General features: G+C 54.9%; 2 protein-coding genes across 9 annotated transcripts in view; both read right to left on the bottom strand.

The window, feature by feature from the left end:
- LOC101070847 (ELMO domain-containing protein 3-like) overlaps positions 1–5,820 on the bottom strand; it is an 8,892-nt gene extending 3,072 nt beyond the window's left edge. For 6 of the 8 annotated variants that reach the window (XM_029829882.1, XM_029829881.1, XM_029829880.1 and 3 more), the window contains exons 1-13: positions 5,725–5,820; positions 3,685–4,394; positions 3,444–3,515; positions 3,226–3,300; positions 3,063–3,132; positions 2,716–2,778; positions 2,545–2,633; positions 1,325–1,448; positions 1,127–1,249; positions 721–851; positions 576–652; positions 359–498; positions 1–208 (exon numbers count right to left, since the gene is read on the bottom strand). The exon at positions 1–208 is cut by the window's left edge. In XM_029829882.1, the coding sequence (XP_029685742.1) occupies positions 1–208; positions 359–498; positions 576–652; positions 721–851; positions 1,127–1,249; positions 1,325–1,448; positions 2,545–2,633; positions 2,716–2,778; positions 3,063–3,132; positions 3,226–3,300; positions 3,444–3,515; positions 3,685–3,720 (1,208 nt within the window). In that variant the 5' untranslated portion in view covers positions 3,721–4,394; positions 5,725–5,820. The remainder of the gene's footprint in view (positions 209–358; positions 499–575; positions 653–720; positions 852–1,126; positions 1,250–1,324; positions 1,449–2,544; positions 2,634–2,715; positions 2,779–3,062; positions 3,133–3,225; positions 3,301–3,443; positions 3,516–3,684; positions 4,395–5,724) is intronic. The other 2 variants (XM_029829883.1, XM_029829884.1) reach the window with 2 other exon arrangements.
- A 139-nt stretch (positions 5,821–5,959) lies between these two features.
- Positions 5,960–8,740, bottom strand: LOC115246525 (steroidogenic acute regulatory protein, mitochondrial-like). The gene is made up of 7 exons (XM_029830283.1): positions 8,559–8,740; positions 7,781–7,888; positions 7,584–7,708; positions 7,277–7,435; positions 6,693–6,877; positions 6,523–6,616; positions 5,960–6,446 (listed from the first exon to the last, which is right to left on the bottom strand). Exons 1-7 carry the CDS (start codon positions 8,620–8,622, stop codon positions 6,327–6,329), a joined length of 855 nt encoding a protein of 284 aa, XP_029686143.1. The 5' UTR covers positions 8,623–8,740; the 3' UTR covers positions 5,960–6,326.
- Positions 8,741–9,944: the final 1,204 nt, after the last annotated feature.

Raw genomic sequence — 9,944 nt, forward strand, 5'->3', positions numbered from 1 at the left:
ATGTCTGGGGGGAGGTCACACACTCCGGTGAAGTGCAGCTCCTTCCCCTGGCTGCCCCGGGCCTGATGGTGGCCCAGGCCGGGCGAGGCCGGCTGGGCCTGGGGGTCAGGGGAGCCTCCTGGGGGGCTCCCTGCCTGCCGGGCCTTCAGGAAGAGCTCCAGCCTGCGCAGCATCTGCTTGGGGTTCTTTTTGGCAAACAGCTCCACTTCTGAAAGGGTAGAAACACAAACTCACCGTCTGTTCCCATGTAACCCCAGTACGGACCATGTGGTCTGTACTGGGGTGTCTGTTCCCATGTAACCCCAGTACGGACCATGTGGTCTGTACTGGGCCCGGCAGCCTCCATGTCCGTCCCTACCACTCTGCTGACCTTTCAGCACGGTCCCGGACTCGGCGATGGTCTTCTGTTGGCCCTTCCACAGCTGGAACAGGTGCAGGAAGGTGGCCACGTAGAACTCGTTCAGGACGCCGACCACCTGCTGCCGGCGGTTGCACTCCCTGAGACACAGACACAGACGGTCAGCCTCGGGGTGACCCACAACAGCTCGTCACCACCACAGGGTTAGTGGACTCACTTGGACAGGGCTTCCTCTCGCAGCACTTGCAGGGCGATGCGGGTCATGTTGATGGACATCACGCTGAAGGGGAAGTTCTGGAGGACAGAAACGGGGGGTTGAGGAGCAGCAGCAGCACGGAGCCGAGCCCCCCCCAGCTCCATACCTGAGTACGGTGCTGGGACAACCTGTAGATGTCCCGGGCCAGTGGCAGCGTCTCCGGATCCATCACCAGGTATAACGTGTGCATCAGACCCAGAAACCCGGTTCCACGTAGGTCAGTGGCTGGATCGGTACCTGTAGCAGAGTCAGGGAGAGTCTGAGGTCTTGTTGAGGCGGAGAGCTCCAGCCAGCCGTCGCCTCCACCTCAACTCCTGCTCAGCTGGTGGTTAAAGGAACCAGCGGCTTAAACGGGCCCTCTGCTCCCCGTTGGAAGGCTTGGTGGCTCCATGAGGTCTGGGAGCCACAGCGTACCCCTGCCCTGCCTCCATCTGGACCTTCGTTCAGAGGCAGGCCAGAGAACGCAGGGTCCAAACCCCACCGAGCACAGAAGGTCTGGAAAGATCTCGTACCCTGAAACCCGATGTTCTCCCAGTGGGATCCGTAGCGAGGACAATCCAGCCTGCTGCCCAGCAGCCGCTTGTAGATGGTTTGGAGGACTCGCATGTGCACCGTCTGGCTGTTGTCCATCTGACCTACAGACGACACACACGTGCAGCAGGGGTCAGGGTCAGCGTTGGTGGGGCCGGCACGATGAACGCCACACTCACACTGAGCGATGGCGAAGACCAGGTCCCGCTCCTCCACCAGCTCCCTGTGCAGCCGCGGGGGGCCAAACAGGAAGTGAGTGATGGCAGCCAAGCCTGTCCTGCGGACCGTCGGCTGGATGCTCTTCTGCAGGGGAGGAAACGAGGATCAGTTGCTCAGTTGCTCAGTTGCGAGGATCAGTTGCTCCTCAGACGCTCATGAAGAAGAAGAAGCTGCTGCTGCTTCCAGCCACTTCATAGATCCTGAAACATGTTTAGGTCCTCTACATGTTATGGGAGGGTTAGCGGGACTCTGTAAGGGTTCTGAGGAGGACACTTTGATGGCTCAGATCGTCAGTCTCTACAGAGATGCTCGGGGGGGGGGGGGTCCAAGGCCAAGCTCAGGCCTCACAGGAGCCGGCTCTAGCGGTCTGGTGAGGTGAGCTGCTGTTCCTGACCAGGAACCTGCTGCCCCACCTCCTCTGGTGCTCTAGCTCCACTCAAAAAGCTTCTCCATGAGTGTCCATCCAGGTCCAACAGCCTTGGACTGGACCTCTGTTAGTGAGACAAAGGTGGGTGCACCGTGACCCTCAACCCCTCTGACTGGCTGTCCTCCACTGTGTCCTCTACTGTGTCCTCTACTGTGTCCTCCACTGTGTCCTACCTGTGTCTCCCTGCGTCCTCCCTGTGTCCTCCACTGTGTCCCCCGTGTCCTCCACTGTGTCCTACCTGTGTCTCCCTGCATCCTCCCTGTGTCCTCCACTGTGTCCTCTACTGTGTCCTCTACTGTGTCCTACCTGTGTCTCCCTGCGTCCTCCACTGTGTCCCCCCTGTGTCCTCCACTGTGTCCTTCCTGTGTCTCTCTGCGTCCTCCCTGTGTCTTCCACTGTTTCCTACCTGTGTCCTACCTGTGTCTCCCTGTGTCCTCCACTGTGTCCTCTACTGTGTCCTACCTGCGTCTCCCTGCATCCTCCACTGTGTCCTCTACTGTGTCCCCCGTGTCCTACCTGTGTCTCCCTGCGTCCTCCAGTGTCCCCCGTGTCCTCCACTGTGTCCCCCGTGTCCTCTACTGTGTCCTCCACTGTGTCCCCCCTGTGTCCTCCACTGTGCCTTCCCTGTGTCCTCCACTATGTCCTACCTGCGTCCTCCCTGTGTCCTCCCTGCGTCCTACCTGTGTCCTCCCTGCGTCCTCCCTGCGTCCTCCCCGTGTCCTCGTACTTAAGAAGGGCAGCAGCAGTTCTTACCCGCACGTCTCCGAGATCTGTGGTCTGGAAGTACTGCAAGGCTTCGTTGAAAGATATGATTGGTGTTGGGTTCAGGTCCTCGGGGAGAGCTGAGGGACACGATCCAGAGGGGACTCTGTTAGAACCTGAGATCAGTCCAGCCTTTAGCTGGCGTCAGGAGAAACTGCTGACCTGGTTGGATGTTCTCCAGGGCCTCCCACTCCTGCCGGGCCTTCTCCAACTCGGGGTTTTCTTCTGAAAGGATTCAGGCAAATGTTGCTCAGGTGACATCAGAAGCTGCAGGTGTCTCACACATGCAGCAGGTGTTCAGAGGAAACGGGTCAAGACCAGTAAGCCGGTCACACGAGTTAACGAAGAGCAGTAGACAGACATGAGGAAGGTCACCGGGTGGTCTGGGGCCATGAGTTCAGGAACGGTCCTGGAGGTGCTACTAAACCACCAGCTAAAACTGAACTGTCACCAGGTTCTAGAGCAGCTGCCACAGGAGCACCACATTGTGGACACTCCACAGGAGTTACCTGCAGGCTTGGCTTGGCCCCCCCCGGCTGACAGGGTCTGCAGAAGACCGTTCTGCTTCAGTGTGGAGATCTGGAGGAAAGTCACACAAGAGTTTTACAGATCCGCAGCAGATCCGCGGCTGCTCTCCACCTGTGGTGGAGGTGAAGCACCAGAGGGACGGACCGGCAGAGGTGTGAGGGCGGCTGACGGCACCACCGGGTCCCTACCGGCACCACCAGGTACTAGGCCGTTCCTCACCTGAAGAACCAAAGAGGACACCTTCAACTCAAGGCCTACAATGGAAGATCTGAGGCGTGTGTGTGTGTGTGTGTGTGTGTGGGTGTGTGTGTGTGTGTGTGGGTGTGTGTGTGTGGGTGTGTGTGGGGGGGGGGGGCACTCACAGACTTCAGGTTGGAGTGTCCATTGGTGATTTCCTCTAATGGTTTACATTCACAGGATAACTCAGTTGAGCCCTACACACACACAGAGACACACACACACACACACACAGAGACACACACACACACAGAAACACACACACACACAAACGCGCACACACACACACACACACACACACACACGCACAGTGTTGGGGAAGGTCCGGCAGGAGAACTGAGACCATCTAAGGTGCAGTAACCAAACCTCTGTGCCAGATGTGACATCAGCGCTTTCTTCCATTGCACGTGTGTTGGTGGGCTAGACGGCTCCTGGTAGTGGCCCCCACAGGCTCCTGGTAGTGGCCTCCACAGGCTCCTGGTAGTGGCCCCCACAGGCTCCTGGTAGTGGCCCCCACAGGCTCCTGGTAGTGGCCCCCACAGGCTCCTGGTAGTGGCCTCCACAGGCTCCTGGTAGTGGCCCCCACAGGCTCCTGGTAGTGGCCCCCACAGGCTCCTGGTAGTGGCCCCCACAGGCTCCTGGTAGTGGCCTCCAGAGGCTCCTGCAGTCATGGACCACAATGTGGTGCTGGAAGGACCTCCATGATTTACTCTACTGCACACCTGGAGCCAGCGTACACGTCTATCTTCTTCTCTTCTTTTTAAGGGTCAAAGTCGGGCCAGGGTCTGATCCTGGAGCAGGTGCTAGTCTAGAGGTGGAGGAGGGGTGACCAGTCAACACACACAACCCATGGAATCTGGCTGCTCTCCTCCACGGGTCAGCCTGGCGGGTGTGTTCACTCCTCTAGGCTTGAGAAGGTCACGGCTTGAGAAGGTGATTCCACTGCCACCAAGGAGAGGTTGAGGAGAGGGTCAGGAGAGGTTCAGGAGAGGTTCAGGAGCTCCACCTGCAGCACTCCTGCCCCAACCCCTCGGGAGAGGACTCGGGAAGGCACATTCACGGAAAGCTGCAGTCTCCTGGAGAAGGAGAACAAATGATCACTGCCATGAAGGAACACCAATAAAAGGAGGGTTGACTGGACGTAGGCTGGTTCCTGACCGTCCCAGGAACATGAGCAGGAACCCAACCTGTCCAGCCAGCCCCAGTCCAGCTCCCTGTCTCTGGGGCGGTTCTTGGCTAGGCTGACATCTCCCCTCCTCACTGGGGGAACCCGAGCTACCTGCAGCCCACAGAACCGACGCAGGTCCTGCAGCAGCTCCAGCAGAACACAGGCCAGCACAGTAGGTGCAGGGACCACAGGAGCACCAGAACCCAGCAGCAGGTACACGAGGAAGAACCCTGCCCACGTTCTGCAGAGTGCCCTCCAGCTGGTGTCCATCAGAACCAGCCTCCATGAGGGCAGACAGCCACAGAGGAGGTCTGTGCTGGCAGCCTGGCACCGTGCAGTCCAAATGGCAGCAAACAGAACCAGCACGGGAGAAGCCTGGCAGTACAGCACTGACGGTCTGTGGGTCCGACTGGCCTCCAGACGGATCTGCTAGCGAGGCGAGACCCTCACACCCTTTGATGGATCATGTGGGCCCTGGGTCTGTTCTCATCACAACTCCCAGTTCTGGGAAGACCAAGGCCTCGATGTCACCCCCACACCCGAGTCGGATCCAGAACGGTGACCCAGAACATCAAGTATCTGGGTGTCCACTGCTGCCATGAACACCACAGACATCTAGAAGATGCCCGAAGCAAAGGTTGGCAGAACATTCCCCGGGGGACCATCAGGCACCTCTTCAGAAGAATGTGGCGCGCGAGGACGTTGCCTAGCTTTCGCAACACCCTTCATTCTGCGGCGCGTGCTGGAGCCGTCTTTCATCTCTGCGCCTTGATGTCTCTCATCACTGATGCTTAATGGCGGAACATCAGGACACACCGACGTGGGTCGGCCCCGGGGCTCCTCGGACCGCTGTCAGTCGGACCTTTAGCACCAATGGCCACTTTAACATCGGGATGAGCCCGTTTGCTGACGGTGTTTGAAGGAAACAAGCACCGACAGACATGTCGGCTAGCGACCCGGCGTCCCAAACACGCAGCTAAGGCTTCTCCTGAAGCTAACGAAGCAGCGCCTACGCACAACCGAGCAGAACCGTCCAGAACCGAGTCCTGGAGATCATCTACTTGAGACCTCGGCTACACACAAACCCCTCAGCTGTCAAGCTAGCGGGCTAGTCCATACAACTGGATACGAGCCGCTCAAATGGAGCGCATATAAACGTACACGCGTATAAAACCGCGCACACCCGCACGCACTGGCCAGTGTGTTCATCGTGTACGGTGCATATAAAATAAAAATACCTGTTTCTGACTGCTTCTCCTTCCAATCTCAGCCTCCCTTCCCCCGTCCGCTGGACACGGTAATTTCCGGGTGCATCTTGGGAATTGTAGTTTCCTGTGTCGAACATCTCCATTACGTCATTCCTCTGAGGCGAGTGAGCAAGGAACATGCGACCTCTCTCTCTCTCTCTCTCGTGCGTGTGCGTGTGCGTGTATATATGTACAACATTTGTAATAAGTTGAATATGACTCTTTGCAGGTTTGTCACTAGGTCTTTATTTTCATATGACGGAGGGATTTAACATCAACAACAGTTTCGTTTCTTTCCCATTGAAATCACGTTAAAGACATAAATATCAGCCACATTTGAGCACTTTGTTGCCCTGATGGATAATCAGTATGAATAAATAAAACACCCACAAAAAGCACAACTTGACAGCAGAAGGACAGAATCCCTTTGATCTTGCTGATCATGTGGACCAACCTAGGGGACAACCAAGACCTTTCTCTGACCAGCATCCCCGTCATCTTAAACCGCTTGAAACATCTGGATTTTCTAATGCAGACAGATTTCTATGAGTTAATAGCGAGCAGGATGCTGAGCACAGTGTTGGAGTGTTGGTTCAGCAGACGGGAGCCGTCTCCAGGGAAACGCTGTTAGCCATTCGTTGCCTGAGGTGCTGAGCAAAGTCCACCTGGGTCTGTGAGAGCACCTTGTTTATGATTGTTTTGGGGATCCAGCCCTGCGGACAGCAGGAGCACACGAGCAGAATGATCAGATAAAGGAACTGTGTGAAGGAGAGGCCGTGCAACTCGTACCTTTAGATCTATGTTGAGCAACCAGGTAAACTGCGTCTTATTTGGGTCTTCGGAACAAGGCTTCATGACTATACAGGTGGGCCCGTTCTCCGCTCTGGAACATACCCGGTGCAACCCTTACTGGTCCGTTTTAGAGGGGTTAAACTGTGGTTGGATGTGAACACGCCTACCTGATCATGCTCTTCTGCTCGGGCATCTTCGGGTGCTGCGTGGACGTCCCAGCCAGGAAGCAGGTGGAGCCTCGACGCTTAGCACAGCGCACGCTGACAAAGTCTCGCGCTCCCACCACGTTCCCGGGTGTGTCGGCAGAAATCTCATGGGTGACCATTGTCTCTGGACCAATCCTCTGAAGGATCTGTGGGTGGAGGAGTTTTCTTTCAGGGAAAAGGAAAGTGGTGACCCCATCTTTTGGATTTGAACCAAACCATTAATCAATCAATCAATAGTCTTCCCCTCAAGAACAATCACAGTTTCTGATGGGCCAAGAAGGGTTCCAGCCCCAAGAAAACATGGAAGAGGATCTGGCAGTGGGGCCGGTGCCAGAACACCTTCAGGGCACGGCCGTGGTACCCTTGAGCAAGGCACCCAACCAACAAATGCCCAAACAGTATAAGGCCCTTCGATGAACTGGCGACCCTCCTCGGGATGAAGCAGTTAAGAAGACGAGAACATACAATAATTTGGGGAGTTTTTGACAGTAGATGTCCCAGGATGGGTCAACCACAGGGGGCTTTTGCGTGATCGTGCCTCTGACCTTCACTTGTTTGACGTGAGGGTTCCATTCCCCCATTTGCTCCATGTTTCCCACCAGTTCTTCATAAAGGCTGTGAAGATGTTGCTCCAGAACCACTTCCAACTTGAAGACCTTCCCAATGTCAGGTATCGTCTTACTCAGGACCTTGTCCCCATTGGCCTGAAGGACATTGGACAAGACCAGCTGAAATTCTTCCTTCAATCAGGACTATTTAACATGAAGTTAGGTGCATATTTGCCAACCGGTGTTGTTGGATATTCAAAACAGACATTTGTGTGTGTGTGTGTGTGTGTGTGTGTGTGCTCACCGCCACAGTCTCAACAGTCCACCCTTCCTGGTCACTGAGGATGACGATGGCCCTCTGCAGGGCTTCCTCCCCTTGTCTCACGTAGCTCAGCTCTTCCTTGGAGAACGTCTCTTCCTTAATAGAACCTATTGAAATAAAGCAGGTCGAGCAGCTGCAAACACCCACCGTCACCCTGAGCTGATGGTCCCAGGACTCACCGAGGAGAGAACTTCTTCTGTGCACATGACTGATCCAGTTGCTGTGGCCCGAGTCTGTCAGCCTGTTCAGCTCCTGGTGGATGGCCACCATGGCGTTCTTCCTCAAACCTGAGAGGAACACTTCCAGAGTCACCTCACAGGAACGCTGCATTCATCCTGCCAGGCACCTCTGTTGAGGGCCACACGCTAGCGATCTGGGTTGATTCTGGATTAGGTGGAGCCGCCAGATAAACATCCCTAAACTCACTCTCAGTTACATCAAGCATGATCACCCTAGCCAGAAATTAGGGTGATGTCATGCAAACAGGAATATTAGCCCGTGTTTCTACTGAGAATGATGTTTTTAGCATCAAACAAGAGGTTGGATCAGCAGAAACAATATCATTTACTGTTAACGGTGCTGTTCCACATGGTGTAGACACAGTCCTGCCCTCATTTCATGGCTGTGCTGGGCTAGAGGTCAGGGGTCAGGGTTAGGACTGGCACCGTGCCTAGCTAAGGTCTGGACGTGCAACATTACCAGGCAGCTTATACGCAACCCAAAACCCAACATAAAACCCAACGTTTACACGTAAAACTGAACAATCGAAGAAATCATCAACGTAAAATAACGATAGGCTGAAGGACTTCAGAGAAAGACTGTCTTCGGCTGTCCCATCACGACTCATCAAGTCCTCTGAGGCGGTCCGTGGCCTTTCTGAGCCAAACTGTTGCCCCGTTCAGCCCAACACAAGTGCTGAGCAGCAGAGAGCCCAAGCTAAGGTGAACGTCCACTCACCTGTCATGTTCCTCATATGACGGTACGAGATGCCAGCGCACAGTTTAAAGGTTGCAGGCAGCATTTTGGGTTGCAGGAGGAGGTAAAAGCACTGGAATCGCTCGAGTCAGAGCTGGATTTCTGCCTGTTGACTTTTCACAGCCTCTATATATGAGAGCAGAGCTACAAGGCTGCGGCGCTATCACCCCCCCCCCGCCCCCCGCCCGGTGAAGTGGCCCTGTCACCAAGGTCGACTGACAGACAGCGAGAATGCCTCACATTCTCACAGACATGGTATCAGATAACGTTCAGTGCTCAGGACCAGGTTGGACATGTCCCGGCTGAGTCATGTGTCCCATCTCAGAGCCTTGACACAGTTGTTCCAGCTTATGATTGATATCTGTTGTTATCAGCACTTCCTAATATTGTTCCGTTTGCCCCACAAAACTCCAAGAAACAAGCACCCAAACCAAACCCAGAACCTTGGAGTCCAAACACACGTTAGGAGTGTTCGCTGTGTTGGGGGCAGGTTCTTATTTACACTCTCGTGTATATTCCAATCAGCTTTATCACTCCAAATATTCTAAAAGATTGCAGTCGGCAGCACCAACCACCACAGAAGTGGGAAGGATGGTTTCCACTGGGGTAAACTGGTGACACGGGGCATCTGGCAACATGTTCCAGTCAGTTAGTAGCAAGCTGACTTCAGGTGGGAGTGGGTTAGTGTTAGTGTTAGGGTCAGGGTCAGGGTCAGGGTCAGGGTCAGGGTTAGGGTTAGGGTTAGGGATAGGGTTAGGGTTAGGGTTAGGGTTAGAGGGTTAGGGTTAGGGTTAGGGTTAGAGGGTTAGGGTTAGGGTTAGAGGGTTAGGGTTAGGGTTAGAGGGTTAGGGTTAGGGTTAGGGTTAGGGTTAGGTGACCAATGCCAAAAAACAGGAGCCAAAGGGCAGACATGGACTCATAGGCCAGTTCTATTGGAAGAACTAAAACAATCCAAAAAGTAGTTCTGGAGGCCAGGGCTGAAGGGACCTGGTGCACCAGGTGGGCCGGGATTGATCGAAGAGGAACAGAGTGAACAGAAGTGAGGTAGGCAGATCTGAGCAAACCAGACCAGCAAAAACGTCAGTTTATTTAACGAGAGCCAAACGTTACCACAGCGTGGTCGACCACAATCTGGTGGAGAAGGTGGCCCTAACCCTAACTAACCCTAACCCCAACTAACCCTAACCCTAACTAACCCTAATGAGAGGTGAGTGTGGAGAGAGCAAATGGGTCCGACGGAGGTGCAGGTGTCCCATTAGGAGACAGGTTGGAGACATTGCAGGTGGAATTGTCCATCGTGCCTTGATTGGGAGGATAAAGCCATCTGGAAGTGGTCCGTCCCTGAGGGACCCCTGTGGGACCCCTGAG

This window comes from Takifugu rubripes, chromosome 21 (assembly GCF_901000725.2).
Source record: "Takifugu rubripes chromosome 21, fTakRub1.2, whole genome shotgun sequence".
Lineage (NCBI taxonomy): Eukaryota > Metazoa > Chordata > Actinopteri > Tetraodontiformes > Tetraodontidae > Takifugu > Takifugu rubripes.

Excerpts from the sequence above, each read along its gene's own strand:
- LOC115246525 (XM_029830283.1), bottom strand. The coding sequence starts at position 8,622 with ATGCTGCCTGCAACCTTTAAACTGTGCGCTGGCATCTCGTACCGTCAT. Across the intron at positions 7,709-7,780 it reads CAGAAGAAGTTCTCTCCTCG|GTTCTATTAAGGAAGAGACG; the intron begins GTGAGTCCTGGG and ends TTATTTCAATAG. Across the intron at positions 6,878-7,276 it reads CTCACGTCAAACAAGTGAAG|ATCCTTCAGAGGATTGGTCC; the intron begins GTCAGAGGCACG and ends CTCCACCCACAG.